At 46.3% G+C, this 20,518-nt stretch overlaps 2 protein-coding genes across 2 annotated transcripts in view; both read right to left on the minus strand.

The window, feature by feature from the left end:
* Positions 1–266: 266 nt before the first annotated feature.
* adamtsl7 (ADAMTS-like 7) lies at positions 267–11,756 on the minus strand. The gene is made up of 12 exons (XM_062515664.1): positions 11,631–11,756; positions 5,876–6,059; positions 5,240–5,415; positions 4,647–4,761; positions 3,986–4,111; positions 3,745–3,874; positions 3,025–3,244; positions 2,018–2,191; positions 1,493–1,666; positions 1,207–1,386; positions 836–980; positions 267–645 (listed from the first exon to the last, which is right to left on the minus strand). The coding sequence occupies exons 1-12, from the start codon at positions 11,754–11,756 to the stop codon at positions 506–508; spliced, it is 1,890 nt and encodes a 629-aa protein (XP_062371648.1). The 3' UTR covers positions 267–505.
* Positions 11,757–15,184: 3,428 nt separating this feature from the next.
* Positions 15,185–20,518, minus strand: part of zcchc7 (zinc finger, CCHC domain containing 7) — a 59,243-nt gene continuing 53,909 nt past the window's right edge. The window contains exons 7-9 of the mRNA XM_062516294.1: positions 16,847–16,942; positions 16,510–16,627; positions 15,185–16,258 (exon numbers count right to left, since the gene is read on the minus strand). Coding sequence (XP_062372278.1) covers positions 15,711–16,258; positions 16,510–16,627; positions 16,847–16,942 — 762 coding nt within the window. The 3' untranslated portion in view covers positions 15,185–15,710. The remainder of the gene's footprint in view (positions 16,259–16,509; positions 16,628–16,846; positions 16,943–20,518) is intronic.

Raw genomic sequence — 20,518 nt, forward strand, 5'->3', positions numbered from 1 at the left:
GATAAACACATTGTTCCCACCAGTCAACACACTGCGGAAATTAAAATAAGAAAACATTTCACAGCATGACCTTGCTGATGTCAACAAGCTTCTAGCCATGCCAAGAAGGCTGGGTGGTGCAAGACGCCGTATACCTTTTAGGCAGATAGCTCACTAGTTTTAGATGAAAAAAAAAACAGTTCAGAGTAGAAATCCAATGCACACAGCAGAAAAGGTTTTATGAAAAACTAGGATACAACTTTATTGAATTGATGAGAAAGGCCTCTGTCCTGACTCCTGATGATGTGTGATGTGGTGCTGTTGGTGTTGTGTCTGGTCTGGAGTAGAGGAGCACAGCGCAGTCCCCAGCAGGCCAGAGAGAGCAGCTGCGCCCTGGTGCTGCAGCCCTGAGCAGGCCGGCCTCGGGTCACTGAGAGCACCGCCCTGTCCTTCACGTCCGCCCTGTGAGGTCAGGCTGCTCTGCACTGAGGCGGAGTGACCGGTCAGATGACCTCTCCCTGTGGGCTCATCTTCCGGCGGGACGTGCGTTCCTGTGGTTGGCGCGGGAGCAGGACGCACAGCAGGTGGAGCGGTAGTAGTCGTACACACACAGCTGCGCCTGCACCACCAGCTCACAGTTGAAGTGGAGGTCTCGGCACCACCCATCTACAGCAACACAACACAACACAACACATCACAACACAACACATCAGCTGCGCCTGCACCACCAGCTCACAGTTGAAGTGGAGGTCTCGGCACCGCGCATCTACAGCAACACAACACATCAGCAGGTTACAGAACGCACCGCAGCCCAGCGTCATCTCGGTGGTCAGAGTGCAGTGGGCGCTGGACTCACCTCTGTCCGGCTGACATGGCTGTGTGTTGCAGTCCTCTCGACTCTCTGGGGCCAAACCGGGGTCACAGCCGTCACTCGGGGCCATGACATCATTCAGACAACGCACCTCCCGCACACGATAGCCACCCGCACACGAGCGAGAGCACTGAGAGACACACACAGTTAGTGAGTGTGTATGTGTGTGTGTGTGTGTGTTACATGAACAATATTTTATTATTTGAGGAAGGGACCACATGAGTGATGTTGCTGTGTGTGTGTGTGTGTGTGTGTGTGTGTGTGTGTGTGTGTGTGTGTGTGTGTGTGTGTGTGTGTGTGTGTGTGTGTGTGTGTGTGTGTGTGTGTGTGTGTGTGTGTGAGAGAGAAGGACTCACACTGCTCCAGTCTGTCAGGTACCACTGTGCTCCACAGGTGCTGAGACGGCAGGGCTGTGTGTCAGGAGGGCGGGGCAGGTGAGAGCAGTTGCTCCCAGAGGTCACCTCCAGCTGACCCGCACTCTGGACAACACACAGCACACCCCGACTCTGGGTGCCGTTACCACACTCGGACGAACACTGGCCACGCACAACATGCACAACAGAGAAGCAAATCATATCTATCATACATTTCCTCAGCTGATACCAGCAACTGTGTGTGTGTGTGTGTGTGTGTGGACGTTACCTGTCCCCAGGGTCCTGTGTACCACTCTACCCTGTGTTGACATGAGCCCAGGTCACAGGCGCTCAGCTGGGCTGGCCTTTCTCCCTCACAGCCATCCAGGGGCAGCGCACTCACAGCACCGTCCACACACACCACTGACCTGCTGCGCCAGCCTACGCCACAGTCCGCAGAGCACTGACACACACACACACACACACACAGTAACAACAACAACAATGCAGGTATCCACAAACACATCATTATCCATAATACAATACTGTACACACTCTCCTTTAGCGCACACATACACACACACAGAGTCACACACACACACACACACACACACACACACACACACACACACACACATAGTCACACACACACTGAAAGAGACACACACACACACACACACACAGTAACAACAACTCATGCAGGTATCCACAAACACATCATTATCCATAATACAATACTGTATGCACTCTCCTTTAACACACACATACACACACACACTCAGAGTCACACGCACACACACACACAGATGCTCACTCTGTGGCTCCAGGAGGAGAAGTACCAGCTGCGAGCACAAGGCCCCATGTCACAGTTCTGCAGCTGAGGCGGCTTCATGGCTAGATTGCACTGGTCATCATCGTCCACGTCGCCCAGACTGGACACACACACCACCTCTCGTCTGCGCTGGCCCACCCCACAGGGCACTGAGCACTGGCCGGGCACAAAGCAGGACAACACGTCACGCCTCCGTCAGCACTCTCTGCTGGTCATGCTCATGGCTGTGGTCAGACACACACACACACTCTCTGCTGGTCATGCTCATGGCTGTGGTCAGACACACACACACTCTCTACTGGTCATGCTCATGGCTGTGGTCAGACACACACACACACACACACACTCTGCTGGTCATGCTCATGGCTGTGGTCAGACACACACACACACTCTGCTGGTCATGCTCATGGCTGTGGTCAGACACACACACACACTCTCTGGTCATGCTCATGGCTGTGGTCAGACACACACACACACTCTCTACTGGTCATGCTCATGGCTGTGGTCAGACACACACACACACTCTCTACTGGTCATGCTCATGGCTGTGGTCAGACACACACACACACTCTCTACTGGTCATGCTCATGGCTGTGGTCAGACACACACACACACTCTCTACTGGTCATGCTCATGGCTGTGGTCAGCCGCGCTCACACACACTCTCTACTGGTCATGCTCATGGCTGTGGTCAGACACACACACACACACACTCTCTACTGGTCATGCTCATGGCTGTGGTCAGACACACACACACACACACTCTCTACTGGTCATGCTCATGGCTGTGGTCAGACACACACACACACTCTCTGCTGGTCATGCTCATGGCTGTGGTCAGACACACACACTCTCTGCTGGTCATGCTCATGGCTGTGGTCAGACACACACACACTCTACTGGTCATGCTCATGGCTGTGGTCAGACACACACACACACACACACTCTACTGGTCATGCTCATGGCTGTGGTCAGCCGCGCTCACACACCTCTGTCCAGTCGGTGCGGATGTGCCACTCACTGCAGATCTGCAGCTGGCACGGCACACTCGTCTCTGGCATCTCAGTGTGGCCGCACTGCTGTGTCTCCACGGTTACGATGCTCGTGATGTTCCCATGGCGACCCTGACTCTGGCGACAGAGGACCTGGCGATGCTGGAGTCCCAGACCACACGTCCGGCTGCATTCTGACCACTCACCCACGTCCCAACTGGACACACAACACACACACACACACACACACACACACACACACACACACACACCACATACACATAATACAGTTGGACACACACACACACACACACACACACCACATACACACACACACACACACACACACACACCACATACACATAATACAGTTGGACACACACACACACACACACACACACCACATACACACAATCCAGTTAGATACACACACCATATACACACAATACAATTGGACACACACACCACACACACAATACAATTGGACACACACACACACACACACACACCACATACACACAATACACTTGATGTAACGCATGTAAGACAGAAGGCAGATGAAGTTACTGTACTTTTGCAGCTGAATTATGCAGAAACAACATAATGATGACCAGTGAACACACACACACACACACACACACACACACACACACACACACACACACACACACACACACACACACACGTGTATGTGTGAAATGAAAGAAGACTCCATACAAAGCAGGGCAGTGTTGGCTGGAGCAGGTCTCCTGTTGAGGAGCGGGGCGCACACTGTGGCTACAGAAGTCTCCTGGAACAGTGGTCTGAGTGGCCCGCTCCACACAGCTAAAGTAGATCTGACGTTTACCTGCCACACACAAATAAACACACACACACACACACACACACACAGCTGTTAGTCCGGAGTTTTGTACACAAGCACACAGAGACAAACAGAAATACAGGTAGTAACGCTGACCAGAACCACAGGTGGAGCTGCATGGTGTAGTTGTCATGGCAACCCAGGTGTAAAGTGGGAGGGGCTTTGGAGTGACTGAGTTTGAGGGCACCAGATTGTCCCTCTCATCAACTGCATGTGTCTCCACTGAGAGGACAGAGAGAGAGCAGATGTCATATACAAATACTGTAGCTTGGAATGGATGACACAAGAAAAATACATTTACAATATCCACTCCACCAAAACAGCTATGTTATCGTTATTCTGACCATGTTATTCATGTCAAGATAACATACAATAACACTGTGGCGATTGTGGTTTCAGGACAAAAAACGATTTTCTATGTCATTTGGTTATAAAATTGTTCTTGAAAAATGACCTTGAGTTACATAAACAGACATGTAGGTGCCCATCCACACCCACGCACACGCATACGTGCGCACACACACACACACACACACACACACACACAAAGACAACCATCTGTCCAGTGTTAGTCCACTTCCTCAGGACAGAGCTAAATATCTGTATGTTGCATTCAAGGACAAAAGAGACCATATTTGGGTCCCAGCAAAACCTTCAACCAAGATCTGCTTGGCAAAGGCTGCAAGTGATCAGCTAAATAAACATTTACTATATCCACAGTGGTAGATGGTGTGACTGATGTATCTACAGTACCTACCAAGAGGAAGTATATGAGAGTGTGTTGAATTATGTGAGCTTTCTGTTGCCAGACGGTGGGATTTTGGCAGAATGTATTCATAGTTAATGCTGGGGTTAGGCTGCTGATAGATGACCTATATAGTGACAAAGAGAGAGAGAGAGAGAGAGAGAGAGAGAGAGAGAGAGCACAAATATTCAAACATCAGAAGAAACAAATTGTACATACTGTACTGTAGGCTTTACACAACCTACACAATCAGGTATGCACACAAGAAGTCAATTAGAGACTAAAATGGACTTTAAAGGATCACCGGAGCTCTAAAGCAGGGAGCATGTCCATGATGGCATACTGGAGTCATTAGGCTGGGATTCAATATCCACACATCACATGCCCGCTGCCTTACTACATGAGATGGGGTTATTCCGTTTGAAACGTTTCTGAAATGTCCAAAGACTGTCGACCCAATTCAGGACATTTCCTCACATTCGTCCTGCTGGATCACTGTAATGTCCTCATGGTTTATTCTTATGCTGCCATCTCATTGGTATACAACCTTTGGCCAGTCGGTGGCATCATACTGCTGTTATGTCATGTTATGTCATGGTGCTCACATAGAGATGCAGGTCCTGAGTCAGTGGCCCTTGGGCAGAGATGGACTCTCCAGCACGACTGCGGATCTCGTTGGGCCGCCGGTATGTGAACTGAGTCCCAGCAGCCTGGAAGTGACCTGGGCGATTGATGGCCCAGTTGCCATTGATGACCGACTGACCCGTAGCCGTCCTGAGAGCTGAGACAGAGGGGGTGGCATTGATTGTGGAGGAGATGAGAGAATATATGAAGAGTTTGGTTTAAAATGCTATATCCTCCATTTTCATGAATTTTCGTGAATAATTTCAAAAAAATATTTCAATGGAATTGTAATTGGGTTATTGCTATTTGATTTATCTTTACTTAATCAAAACAACACAACTGTAAAAATATTACCTGAGATACCCAATTAGATAACATGACGTATTAATGTTTTTAAAAACGGATATACTGTGTAGCGTTTTGGAGCCAAACATCACTCTAGATTACACCATGTAAAATCCGGTTTCTCAGCTTTAATGATATTTTGACACAAGCATATGAATGAATCTTATGAAACTGACAGCATGAGACATGAGTCCAAGTTTAAACTGCAACATCATAATTGAGTTACTATGGTCCCTGTCTCCTTGCTAGTATGCTTTTTTTGCTGGTCTCACCAAGGTAGTTCCTGCTCTTGATGGTCTCCTGGATTGTGATTCGCTGCGCTCCTGAGGGGATGTCCAGGACTTTATGGTACCCCACAGGAAGCGCCGAGCGTGAGAACGTTCCACTGACCAGCTCACAGGAGGAGCCATCGCCTGCACACACTCCACACACATCAGGCCCTGAGCCCACACACTCCTGGAGATACACATACACAGGTAATTACACACATGCTCACCATGTATAGCCCACTCATTATATACAAACATACACACACTTCCCTTCAGGACCCTATCACTAAATACGCAATACACATGCGGCTATGGACACACATATCAAAATGTGCAACGCACACGCACACGCACACACACACACACACACACACACACACACACACACACACACACACACACACACACACACACACACACACACACACACACACACACACACACACACACGTTGCTACACAACATTTGGACAAGCCTATTAAATAGAAAATGTAGTCTGGTGAGAGCAGAGCAAAATGTAACTTCTTGGCTGTGATCCTACACACCATGTTTGGAGGAGAAATGGCACTGCACCCTAAAATACTATTCCAACAGTGCAGTGTGGAGTGGAGGCAGCATGGTGTGAGGCTGTTTCTTTTACAGTTTTTTCCAATCGTACACACTAAAATTAAGGTTATCAGACAGTTAACAATACTTAAAGGGATAATCCGGAGTGAAATGCACTTTAGATCAATTTTTCGGACTATTGGGAGTACATACGTTGAGTTGACACCAAAATCATGTCATTCGGATGTATTTTGAGAAAGTTCGAGCTCACCGTTTTTAGCCAAAACTCGTTAGCCTGGAAGTGACTGAGGCATGTCCTTTCGCCGCTACAAAACGCTATTTTTATACCTCTTCTACTGTTCCAAACAACACTACACTTACGTGGTAGTGAGTAGAGGATCCTTAAAGCCAAACCGAAGTATCCCCACGTCTTTATGTGGTCGGATAGAGAGTCCAGAATGAATTTAATCGAGTCCGTACCTTTCCGGAAATGTTAATAAAGTGTTGTTTCAGCGTTGCTAGCTGCAGCAGCGCCATTTCCGGAAAGGTACTGACTCGATTAAATTCATTCTGGACTCTCTATCCGACCACATAAAGACGTGGGGATACTTCGGTTTGGCTTGAGAGCCCAAATGAGAGGCACCCATAGCCTGTGATGTGGATGAACTCATGGCTTGATCCAGCTAGACGGAGAGATGATTAGAGTATTACGTATTGTTGTTACTTGTTTATATTGTTGCTTTAGTTTTTCTTCAGTGACTGTAAGTGTACAGTACTTTTTATTTGTGTACACATTTTTATTTTTCTACACTTTACAGTAGTAAGAGCTATAATTTTGGCATTTTCTGTTGATTGATAACTGAACATATGGTACAGTGAAAGAAAGAAATATTGTCTGCAGCATCAGTTTTGTGCATTGCTTGATGAGGGTTCATCAAAATATTTTTGTCATCTAAATTATCCTAATGCTCTCAAACAATATGTCTGAGTAAGATCCATATATTGGAAGAGGGTTTTTACAGATGTGTTTTGAATTTATTGTGTTGGTGTGTGTAAGATAGCGACAGTGTGGAATGTGTTAGTGATATGAGAACAGTATAAGGTTTTATCAATGTGTTTATTGTTTTGACAGAAATATTTAATTTTGCTAACAATCTGTTACGTTCTGCTGATTGGGTGTTGTGTTTGGTTAATTGTGTGATGTGTGTAGACAAAAAGAGCCCCGTTTTCAAAATTGTGTGTAAACGATTGGAAAAAACTGTAATCTCATGGTATAGTGGCAGACTTCATACAGCTGGAAGAATGATAAATGGAGCCATTTTTGGGGGAGGTTCTTGCCATCCACCAGGGTCATGAGGATGGGTGGACAGTACAACGATCCCAAGCATACAGCAAAGGAGACTACCAATTGGTTTCAGAGAAAGAAAATCAAGGCTCTCTTTAGTTTCTTCCACACACTATTGCAGTTCTGTTGTTTTAATTTAGTGAAGATAAAAAATGGAGGACATAGCATTTTGGAACCAAACTCCTTACAATTTCCTTATCTGTTAAACTGGAATCACAATGAGTAATTTGCGTTCCAATAACACCCTGCTCCTACAGCATCTGGAAAGATGGCTGTCAGCTACTCTGCCCCTTGGTACTGGAACCTCCACGAAAAAGAAACTAAGCTTTCCATTTTTTTGCTTTGTTTTAGATTTGTCTCTTGTTTGATGTACTGTTTGTCCTGGCTTGCCATTATTGTATGTCTGTTTATTGTCCCTGTATGCACATGTACACCTTGTTGTCCCAGGGCTCCTTGTAAAAGAGATTTCAGATTTCAATGGGACTCATCTGGTTAAATAACTGACAGAAAACACCATCAAACTGGCTGCTCTTAAACTGTAGACGGCAATGCACAGATAAATAACCCCTTTTCTCACCTGCACAGAAGAACACACACTCCAAACAGCACCGCATTGACCCAATCAGAGATCAAAACAAAGCATTAGCATTTGTATGGAAAGGGCCATTTTATTTTTAAGAATGGTGTTGTTGCAAACTTGTTCATTTTTATTTGCACTGTACTAGACAGCATACAAGACAAATGTTATTTCTACAATGAGTGCCAAACTATGTCATCCATTTCTGCCACTGTTCTTTCAGATGTTCTATTGCTAGCGAGATTACAATCAAACAGGAAGAGCGTCCTGTGATTACCTGTGCAAGAAACCATGGGATGGCCCACCATTATCAGACCGTCAGTAATAAAAAACAAACACCCTTGGAATTACAGTGAGCAAGATAACATATTGCCTTGTCTGGCTGTGGTGCAGGGGACACAATAAAGGACATGCATAAATATCATATAATTCACACACAAAGGAAATGGAAAGTGCCTGATGACCACTGCCTTTATGCATGTCAATATGCTTTTGTAAAGGTCCCACCAATCCCCATTGGAGCCCACCAATTCCCATTCAAATGTAAAGACATATCTGTGCATCATGGGCAATAGCTCTATCACACACACACACACACGCACGCCCGCCCACCCGCCCGCCCGCACGCAAGCACGCACACACACACGCACGAACGCACGCACGCACCTCACAATAATTTCTAAAGAGGCCTCATAGGCATCTATAATGTCACCTGTTTTGATCTGCACATCTACAGTATCTCTCCTGCTTCCTGTCCACATTTGCTGAATCCAATCACAAACTAGCTTATCCAAAAGGCGCACCCAGATCGTTGGTCTGATTGGTTGAAGGACTATCCAAAAGCGTAGTCATTTGAACTACTGTATGCCCATTGATCACGCCCCTTGTGCAGTAGAAATAAAGCGCAGACTCCCCAGACTAATGTTCAGTCTTAAAAGATTGAGCTTAGTATGGTGATAGCCAGACTATTTTATGATTCCACTTAACTCTTATTTCTGTGAGCCAGCTCTTCTAAATAGATGAATGTAATGAGACAAAATGTTTGCTGACATCCACTGTGAAGGCCAACTCCCCAAAAGCGCAAAACTCAATCCAGCCCCCGTTCAGCCCTGGGTCCTCCATACGTGGAGCTTTGAGCACAGTATGCCACATCTTGTTTACCTTTCATGTCCTCATGTAGGATGTTCATTGCTGTTATCACAGGAGAACTTTAATATATTCAAATTGCAATACTGCCAACTGATTTTAATGTAATTGTCCCCCTGGGTAATGCTGAATGTCTTAGTCTCTTTTTCAGGCAGTCAGCCCAAAGCCACATGTCACGCAGCCTACTGGGAACAAGTGTTTAAGATCAAAGAACCACGTATGGAGGACTGCCAAACTCTTGTGACACAATACTCTTGAAATGAGAAACAAACAACTACATTAAATTCAAGTAAAAAGACTGAAACTCTTAATGTCTTGTTCACACCCTCTCTCTCCCTCTCTCTCTCTCTCTCTCTCCCTCTCTCTCTCTCACACACACACACACACACACACAAACACACACAAAAAAAAGACTGAAACTCTTAATGTCTTGTTCACACCCTCTCTCTCCCTCTCTCTCTCTCTCTCTCTCCCTCTCTCTCTCTCACACACACACACACACACACACACACACACACACAAACACACACATGCCCCCCCCCCCCCCCCCCCCACACACACACACACACACGTCATGACTGTTCTCCCCTGTCATTCCTCTGTGAGCCAGTATTACTCAGAAAACCAGAACAGCAACATCATTCAAATAATAAAACCCTACACATTAGGTTTGTTCTGTTTTTCATTTGTTTGACTGAAGTTCACTTGAATAAGACAATTCAAATATAAACAGCCTACAATGCAGGGCTGTAATCATAATAGACGTTGAGGGGGACAATATTCAAAATGCTCAAATTAGTATTCTAACTGGTTAAATATCTGACAGAGAAATGCTGATGTGAGATGATTTCAGTTAAGTGAAGAAACTTGATTACAGAAAATTGCCAGGAAAACACTGACTCGACTTGCACAATAATTCTCTCTTGAGCCATTGCTTACTGTGAAATGGTAGAATACCATGGAATTATGAAATACCAATTGAAAAAAGAAGATCATTATTTCACTTCCTCTGCTGTAGCATTTGATCGGTTTCTTTTGAAGTTCAACTAGAGTGGTGCTTAACTAGTACAAACTATTGCTAATACATTGTACAGTATACATGGCCATATCATTTTCAATCTTATGTGATCATGAAAACAATATTCAAACCAACCCAAATAACATTTGCATTTATTCAGCATAAAGCATAAAAGAGGAGGTAGAGGAGGGAAGTGTGTGCTAAGTGCCATATTCATCTTTCCAACTAGAGAAGTCCGTTTATAAAGTCTCCTTTACTGAACCTGATGCAGCCTTCTATCCCTGCTGAACTGGCATCATCATGCCCCTCCCCCTCCTGCTCTCTTTAGGCTGCGCTGAGTGCATTACTGTACATGATCACATGGAACCATATAATATAGCCACAACGCCATACCCAGAAAACACTTGCAGATGTTGCACAACCAAGTTTTTGTATATTTGCTATTTTGACCACAATATCTGGACTGATTTTCTTTACCAATAGACAGATTTATATTCATATGATTATTGTTAAGGTTGTATTTTGTACTCCCAATGGCATGAGATAAGATAGAATGGCACACAAAACAGAGAAAAACAGTATTATCATGTATTACTAAACTCATGCCTCACATGCAGACACTCAGTACTCAACACCTACATCTTTCAGCTCCAGCTGTGCATTCATGCTATAAGGAATGGATTCAGGAATACTGACTGAAGAGACACTGTTGTTGCATTGGTAATGGTAAAAGCGCCAATCAAATCTAAAATCTACATGATTATATATTTAGCCAGTTTTCTAAATTCATACATTTATTGTTATTAATTCAAAACTCAAAATTCAAATTCCAGATAATTTCACCGCTATCCTGAATGTTGTGCTTCAAACAGAAATGCAGTGCTTTTGCCAGGTGTAAACAGCATAGAGAAATGCAGTGCTTTGGTCAGGTGTAAACAGCATAGAGAAATGCAGTGCTTTGGTCAGGTGTAAACAGCATAGAGAAATGCAGTGCTTTGGTCAGGTGTGAACAGCATAGAGAAATGCAGTGCTTTGGTCAGGTGTAAACAGCATAGAGAAATGCAGTGCTTTGGTCAGGTGTAGAGTCAGGTGTGCTGCGGTGGGCACATGTGCTCCAGGGTCTTACCTCCTGAGGGGTGGGGTGCACACGGGCGTCCTGAGGAGCAGCACGAGTGGCAGGGCAGCACAGGCAGAGGATCAGGGCCAGCTGGAGGGAGCACCGTAGCCATGGCTGCTGCTGCGGTTGAGCCATCGAGAAGTCTGAGTCATAGAATCAGTTGAAGTCTGAGTATGTGTCCGTGTGTGTGTGTGTGTGTGTGTGTGTGGGCAGGGAGGGGGAGTGTGTGCTTTTGAAGAGTTCCCACTGAGATCTTGGGCTATGTCTGCAAATGTCAACCACATGCTATACACAGCCACTCTTGTTGACCATTCTTCTTTCAACAACACACATACAGATGAACATGTTGCTCTTCACGTTCTCTCATTCTTATTACTGTTTAGAAAGGGCTTTTTTTCTTGCCTACCCAAATTCAGCAGAGTTCCCTGGTATTTGGCTGAGAAAACCAGGTCTTGTATTGTTACGAATTTCTCAAGGGCACTCAGGAATGCATACATACATATAAATAAATAAATAAATAAATAAATAACTATACAAATAAGAAAAAAAACTATCAATGATGAAGACATTTAAAGTTTAAGATCACGCACCCACGTAAGCTCACGACCCGTTTATTTTAATCCCTAGATCGTGACATCTCTGTCAATATGTCACTTAGCACACATGCGTAGTTCTGAAGGAGAGAGTTCTAAAGGTGGTCTCTGCAGGGTAATGATGTGTTATTTGTGGGCCAGAGACAGCCTTTGGAACGGTGCAACAGTGTCATTTAGCAGTTGGAGGTGTTGGGAGTTCCAGGTGTCTGGCAGTTTTGTGTCCTGGGAAAACATCTGCATTCCATCACTAAAGAGGCAGAGCAACACAAAGGTCAACCTATGTGACCTCACACAGAGGAGAGAGCCCAGCGCGAGAACACAAACGAGACGACGTCGGTGGGAGAAGATTTTATAACAGGATGCTTGAAGATTTACATTCAACTGATAAAATCTAGTCAAAATATGTTCAAATACATACATACAGACATATATACAGTATGTATGTGTGTTTATATACAAATCTATATGCACGTATGTGTATATGTATATAGACACACACAATGTGTGTTGACAGAGTGTTTTCTACTGTGAGGAACGTGTGCAAGGCTCTGGCCATGTTGTGTGCGGCTACAGTAACAAGAGCAGCCACCACAGACATGACTCACCACACAAGCCCACAGGCCACGCTCCCTCACCCCAAACACCTGCTCTGGGCTCATTATTCAACACACTTAGCCTATTTTAAACATTTTAATTATTTCAACGTATTATGCTATAATAAAATTAATTTTGTGTAAAAAATTGTGAAATTTGTTTGGTATTCATTCACCTGTGTAATTTATGTAGATTGTAGTCTCTCTGTATTAGCTTGCCTGCTGATGGCAGAGACTGATTTAGCTGTACTATTACTGGGATGCTACAGTTCAAATCTTGATCAAAATCAACTAAACAAAAATTAATCTTACCCCACTGTCAACAGGCACTGTGTCTACAATGTTATTCTATCATCAGTCCATCAAAGATAGAGCCAGCAGTCAATCTAGTTCTGGTGATTGAGAGATTGTAGTTGCTATGGTAAATACCCTGGAGAAGAGACACAGATGAGCAACTAGGCATCGGGATAAAGCATCTTCAATTGTACCTCAATCCTCAACTGTAATAGAGTATTAGAGAACATATGTTTTGTGAGGATGGTCATTATGTATACAAAGAGACTGACATTCCATTACAAAAAGCCCAACAGCAAGGTCCCGGGACAGTTGCACTCCAACAGTATGGGACCTCCATGATGAACCTCTGTTGGGAAATGCTGTACTGAGGGGAGGTTACGGTAAAACCCAGTCATTTGTTGAATCAGAGTGAATCATAAAGCTGGTAGTGGAGCATTTGTTGACTCACTGGTATTGAACGTATAACGTGACTGATTCATCGTACTTCCAGTTACATCAATTTAATACAGGAATGTGCTCCCAAATCATCCTGTGGTGAGAAGGCTATTAGCCTACTCTTCAGCAGCTCCATTCAAATGTAATACATGATGTAGAGGAGCACATGTGCTCTTCTCTTGGACATCTGGGCCATTTCCTCACTTCTGCACTTGTGTCATGTCTCTTTAAACTATACGTCTTTGTGTGCTTCTATAAAGACTGATTTTAAGATTTAAGCCTTTTGTTTCTATGGAGCATGTTGGTTTATGTGACTACTGCAATGCGGTCATGCTGTCTCTGTTCAAAGTAATGTGCGCATCAGATGGCAGTGTGTGTGAGGGTTGTGATGTGTGATGGGAACAGACCTGCCAAATAAAGCAAGCCCCAGACTGTCTACTTCCTCCTTCATACTGCAGACAGCAGTGGCAGGCCACTAAGACAACAGCTCATTCAGGGGGTACAGGGAGCCCTGCCAGCAGCATAAAACTGTCTGTTTCACATATCACTTGTTCGGACAAAACACAGACACACACACGCACCCAAAAGAAATATGGGTATAAAGAAACGTGAAGGAGAGGGGCACTGTGTCCCAGCTGGCTACAGTGTCCATACCACATTTGGGTCCATGGGGACCTGAGTCCAACCCGGGTCATCTCCCAAGTCCACTCCATCTCTCTCCCACTTGCTTCCTGTCACTTCCTTATCATGTCCAGTCATTTTCTACATGTCCTTACTCAAGGAAAAGGAATCTGGCCCACTGTGTATCACACCTACTGCAGTATCATGAAGAGTCACTGGCTCTTATGGCAAATGGCCACAGCATGTATTCACTCACTTGGTCATTACCGGCAAACACATGCATCCTCAATGTCCCACTGCTCTAACTGGCTACATTAAGATGCCATCTGCAGAGGGACTGAAAAACCCAAAGGTGTCCAATACTGAATATGGAGCAGTCCAGCAGCACCGCGCACGCTTTATGAATCTATATGGGAGGGAAGAACTTGGAACAGCCTGACAACTTTGGTCTCAACTCACTGGATAAATGGTCAAGCTATTTACGTTTTTTCCAAACTGGGAGAATGAAATGAATGTTAAAAAAAATAACTAAACCAGAGTGGATTTCCATGATTGACTGCCTCTCTTGGAAAGTAGCAACATATAATTGGCAACTTGACAAGATAGCATGATGGTGGAAATATCCTACTTCATTTTCTATCACGTTCTCGTGGGTTCTCAGGGTAGAGTGACGGGCGGACAGACGAGAGGGAAGAGTTCAGAGGGAGAGGGAGAGAGAAAGGACTGGCCGGTGCGGGTGGTCAGCCCACGGCTTACACCTCAATGATAACAGATGCCACTCAGGAATGAATGAGCAACTAACGGACCACACCTGGTACCTGACAAACAGCCATGACAGAAACCGAGGCCGCACAACTAGTGCCTCAGCAGTTAAAGCACTGAGTGAGAGCTTGTGTCTCAATAGGGGGACGGAGGCTCCGAGTGCTCCTGCCCATCTGCACTGTTCCCCATCAGCACTGCACAGCAATAACTGCAACATCTAACAACAACTCATACACAATGAACACAAAATCAAGACATCAAATCAAAGTGAAGCCCAAACATTTAATCACAGAGAATAATAAATTAATCATGACTGTTATGAAGCTTCTGTGAAATACTGTGACTGTTTTCTAAATACATTTCAACATACATGTTTTCTAAAATGACTTCAAAGCTGGAAAGGGCCAGTTAGCCATACATGAATTAATCCCGGTCCTCAACTAGAGCGAAAATGAAATAAAAATTTCTACTAACTGAAGCTGAAAACTGAAAATGTTTCAGGCTTCAAATGTGAACCACCTCACTCCATATATTTCCCTTCCAAAAACATCAGGCTTGTAGCAGCATGGCACTGATGAGGCTGTGGACTAGAGTGCAGCTCAACACTTTCAAAAGTCTTTGTCAAGATGGTGCTTCAGCCACCAGAGGGCGCTCTAATGCAGACAAGTTGGAGCAGCACTGAGAACAAGGCTGATGCTTCATACCAAAGATTCTCTGCACTCCAACACACACACACACACATGTCCGCACACACACATGCACGCTCACATGGGCACACACACCCACGCTCATTTTCCTCTGCGTTTGGTGGTCCTCTGTTTGATGGAGAACAGGTTCTCGTCTGCAGGCCCAGCCGAGTGCTCCTTAGGTGCGCTCCACTCCTTGGCTCTCCTCTGGCGCCTCTTCTTGTTGTTGGCGCTGCCCTCGGCGGAGGCGCAGAACAGCATGCTGGAGCTGTGTGGGGTCCAGGGCTTGGGGCCACGGGGGAAGTCTTCACCCTCCTGCAGCACAAGTTTGCCAGCCGCCTTCTTCTTCTTGTGACTGTGGGGAGTTTGGCTAGTGTCTCTGTCCGGTGTGGGGATGTTCTTCTTCCAAAAGTGGTGGCGAGGCGTCCCGTTCGCAGGGCTTTTGCCGTGCATGGTTCTTGTGAAGTGAACATCTTTAGGTCGAGAGCTACCCTGCAGCAGGTGGTCGTGTTTACGGTTGTGACTGTGTTGCGGGTTGTGGTGGTGAAAGCCCTGGTTATGGGTCTTCTGTTTCTTATAGGGTGGTGAAAAGACTGCTGCTTCCGTTTGACGGACAGGAGAGAAGTCAAGCTGTCCAGCCTCCGCCAACGCTGTTAAACACACAAACAAACACCAACAAAAATCAAATCAGAATCAGCATGGAAACAGAACTCTTCTTATTTTTGTTTCTCTGGGGGCTGGCTTTTTACATTCAACCAACTCTTTGTTTCTGGATCAGTTTGCATTTTTGCGGGTCAGCGCCACACATTGATGTGAATACAGTGCATGGGGGTGTGTGTGTGTGTGTGTGTGTGCGTGTGTGTGTGTGTGTGTGTGCATCACAGAACATCTGGCCACTCACCTTTGGCTTTATTCTGCATGATATGGTCACGGCGTTTAATGTCTTTAGGCTTGTCATAGTAAGTTATGAATGTGAGAGTGGGAAAGGTCCCACTGAACATCCGTTTATGGGAACACTCCTAAAGCACACACACACACACACACACAGAGGGAGGGGGAGAGAGAGACAAAATGAAAAACAATGACTTCAGACGCAAATGAGTACTCCAGGGAACAAAGCCGCAGTTTCAATGTTAACATGCACTCACAGCAGCAACTGTTCAACAGTGCTAGCTCAATAGCAGAGGAGGCCCTGTATTTGACCTGCTGACGGGCAGAGGGGAGACGTGTTTACTTACAAAACCAAAGTGTCCTCTCTGGGAGCAGTTGCAGCAGTAGGGAGGCGTGCGGTGTGCCTGTGGGTTTGCTGGTTTACATGGGCGCCCAGTAACAGTCTACGGAGGGAGAGATGGGACAACATGACCATGGAGAAAAGGGCCTGCTGGAATTAACATTCCTACTTTTCATCTGATCTTTATACATTTTGATGTTTGTTATGAAGAGAAAGCCCTGGTCAATGCAACTTATGCACCACCAAAACCAACTCACGTAGCATCCTTCCACACTCACCACAGTGCATGCTCTCTCTCTCTCACACACACACACACACACACACACACACACACACACACACACACACACACACACACACACACACACCAATGGGAGCCAGCTTTGCCGTGTTCCCGCCTGCATTTAGAGGAATGCTCTCTCCTATCGCCAGCCTGCCTCTTTTTCAATCATCTCCCTCTCTCCTCGCCTCTGACACCCGCCATGAATGGAGATGGCTGTTTATCAACATGACATCCCCCTCGCTCTCGCTCTCGCTTCCACTCTCATCAGTGAGCTTCCCGCCGGCCCTCCCCCCCCCCCCTCCCCCTCCCCTGCGTCTCCCAACAGGGAGTGGATGTTTTTTGGGCAGAGGCAGATATAGGTGGTGATTATGAGGGCTATCAGTGCCGCGGTAATGACTTAGCTGATACCAGTGCTGGTTTCTCACAGAGACGCTTCCCATCTGTAAAGCACAGCGCACAGGCAGTCACACTTCACTGCCTCTCCTAAATACAGCCCTATACACACACTATATGTTATACTAACACTCTCTCTCTCTCACACACACACACACACACACACAGACAGTACTCCACACATACACATTACTGGGTATATAATACGAATAAAAAGTGTACACACTCAGCAGGCTCAGATAACTAATGTTTGTTTATTTAGTAGTTTACTAAAATTGACCATGTCCATTTTGAACGGGAGCCAATTGTTTGTCTGGATTAGAACAGGAATATATATGCCCTGAAGATGTTAATATGTATGTATAGATTTCTGATGCCATTGTCAGAATTCCCAGACTCTTTGTTGACCAAGAATAGACAGCACAGAAGCACATACTGTACACAGGTTTTGATCCGTTAACATAAACTTCACCTATTCTGATATTTTTAGTGGAGGGATGCAAGGACTTGTGGAACCCACTGACATGTATGAAACACAAGGTTATGTTAAAAAACAAACAAACAACAAAAAAACGCATGACCAAGCTGCCCCCTCCTGCTTTTCTCCCTCTCTCCCTGTTGTCCTGCCCTCTCCCTCTCTCCCGCCCTCTCTCTCTTCCTCTCCCTCTCTCCCGCCCTCTCTCTCTTCCTCTCTCTCTCTCCCCCCTCTCTCTTCCTCTCTCTCTCCCCCCCCTCTCTCTCTTCCTCTCCCTCTCTCCCCCCTCTCTCTCTTCCTCTCTCTCTCCCCCCTCTCTCTCTTCCTCTCCCTCTCTCCCCCCTCTCTCTCTTCCTCTCCCTCTCTCCCCCCTCTCTCTCTTCCTCTCTCTCTCTCTCCCACCCTCGCTCTTTCCTTTTCCGCATGAGTAGTTTGCACTGTGGTGTTAAAGCGCTTTGTCATTATCTGCTGGGCTGGTGGCTCTCACAGCATCTCCATCACAAAGGCCAAGAGATCAACAGACACACACACACACACACACACACACACACACACACACACACACACACACATTCACGTTCATACTCACACAGACACACACAGACACACACAGACACACACAGACACACACACACACACACAGACACACACACAGACACACACACAGACACACACACACACAGACACACACACACACACACACACACACACACACACACACACACACACACACACACACACACACACACACACACACACACACACACACACACACACACTCATCTCTCATGCAAATTGGCCTCCCGACCCCGGCGCCCCCCCTGACCTTGAGCTTGCGTTATCGCTGGGCGCTCATATCCAGAGGAGAGCAGAAGAAAGGAGAGGAGACGCAGAGAGAGAGGGAGAGAGAGAGAGAGAGAGAGAGCTCCCCGCCTCTTCTCTTTCTCCGCTGCTCACGCTGGTGCAAGCCCGAGCTGCTGCGCCTTTATTAATTACCTTTCCTGCATTGTGCTTCTATCGCTCACATCTAAATGAATGACATGCCACCCGTTTGGCCTCCGATAAACCCTGGAGAGGAGGAGGAGGAGAAGGAGGAGGAGGAGGAGGAGGAGGGGGGGAGGAGGGGGAGGAGGGGGATATTGCTGTAGAGCCTCGGCAGGACCAAGACCTGGACAAACAGCACATAAAGCTGCACAGTGCAGCCTTTAGCAGCGCTCTGTGTCAGCATCTCTTCTGACTGATACGGCTCTCATGGCAGCCATTGTGAACTCAGAAGGGCTCTTCTCTTTGACACCACACACAGATCTCTGTGTCTGGATCCTGCCACATCACCAGCAGCTCTGCCTCCTGTGACACATGCTCGTCACACAAACACCCTCTCTAATGCTCCTCTGGCTACATTACTCTGGCCGTGCCACGTGAAGGGAAAGAAGACTGTGCCAACGTAATATGTCAAACTATATCAAATATAAACACAATGAAATGTGCCAATGTGAAACCTCTTCATCCATCCCATGAGAGTGGCATTTCCCTTCCTAAACACAGAGCAGGGCAGCTGCAGTGGAAACGCTGTGAGCTGCCTTAACTAGCCAGAGCACTTGTGCACAGAGGCTGTGGGCTTGTTTACAGGAGGAGAGCACGCTCATGCACCAGCCTAGTCACTAACACAGCACATCGCTCATTCACCTCACTCACTCTAACCAGTCACTCACACTCCTCCCTCCAGCTATCAATCACCCACACCATCCATCCATCCATCCATCCATCCATCCATCAGTCAACAGAATAGGACTTTGGTGGACTCACACCGACAGGCAGACAGACCAGCCTTCCTCAGACGGACACAAAAGCATTAGTACAGACATTCTTGCACATTCATTGAAAAGATACGAAACACTACACGCACAGCCACACACATAAACGAATATGTGTGCGCATACACCAAAACACACACACACACCCACACAGCCAGAGAAAGTAGTCTAATCCTTAAACCCACATTAGGCTCCAAGTGTTGGTGCCTACAATGTGAACGAGCAAACAAGCTTTGTGTGGGCGGATTAGAGGAGCGGAGGCTGCCTGCATCTGGTTAGGGCTCTGCATATGTTACCTTGCACCCAGGGGACCAGACATACACACACACATCCCACTCATGTACACACACATCCCACTCATGTACACACACACACACACACACACACACACACACACACACACAAACTATAACCAATGCTTGAAGAGCATAGAAGGGGAGCAAACATCCCCCATCTCTCTCTCTCTCACAGCCCATAGCCAGTGACATCTGGTCATCCTCTCTCCAGTGGAATCCTGCAGAACTCAAGGTGGACATCCCGCCAGCACTGACCACAAGCGGCAGGCCCCTCTACTGCCGGCCTAACTAACAAGCTTAAGGGCCGCGCCACAACAGTGTGAATGTTTGGCCAATAGCATTGTGCTGCTGCTGCTGCTGCATGTGTGTGCTAATGTAGCCATTAGCTGTAGGCTGGTGCAGGCGCTGGCTCTGGGGC

The sequence above is a fragment of the Sardina pilchardus genome, chromosome 2 (assembly GCF_963854185.1).
Source record: "Sardina pilchardus chromosome 2, fSarPil1.1, whole genome shotgun sequence".
Lineage (NCBI taxonomy): Eukaryota > Metazoa > Chordata > Actinopteri > Clupeiformes > Clupeidae > Sardina > Sardina pilchardus.

Bases quoted from the DNA above. Each gene is read 5' to 3' on its own strand.
- adamtsl7 (XM_062515664.1), bottom strand. From the start codon at position 11,756: ATGGCTCAACCGCAGCAGCAGCCATGGCTACGGTGCTCCCTCCAGCTG. The intron at 5,416-5,875 runs GTGAGACCAGCA...CCTCTGTCTCAG, and splicing joins CAAGAGCAGGAACTACCTTG to CTCTCAGGACGGCTACGGGT. The intron at 3,875-3,985 runs GTCAGCGTTACT...TGTGTGTGGCAG, and splicing joins CAGCTCCACCTGTGGTTCTG to GTAAACGTCAGATCTACTTT.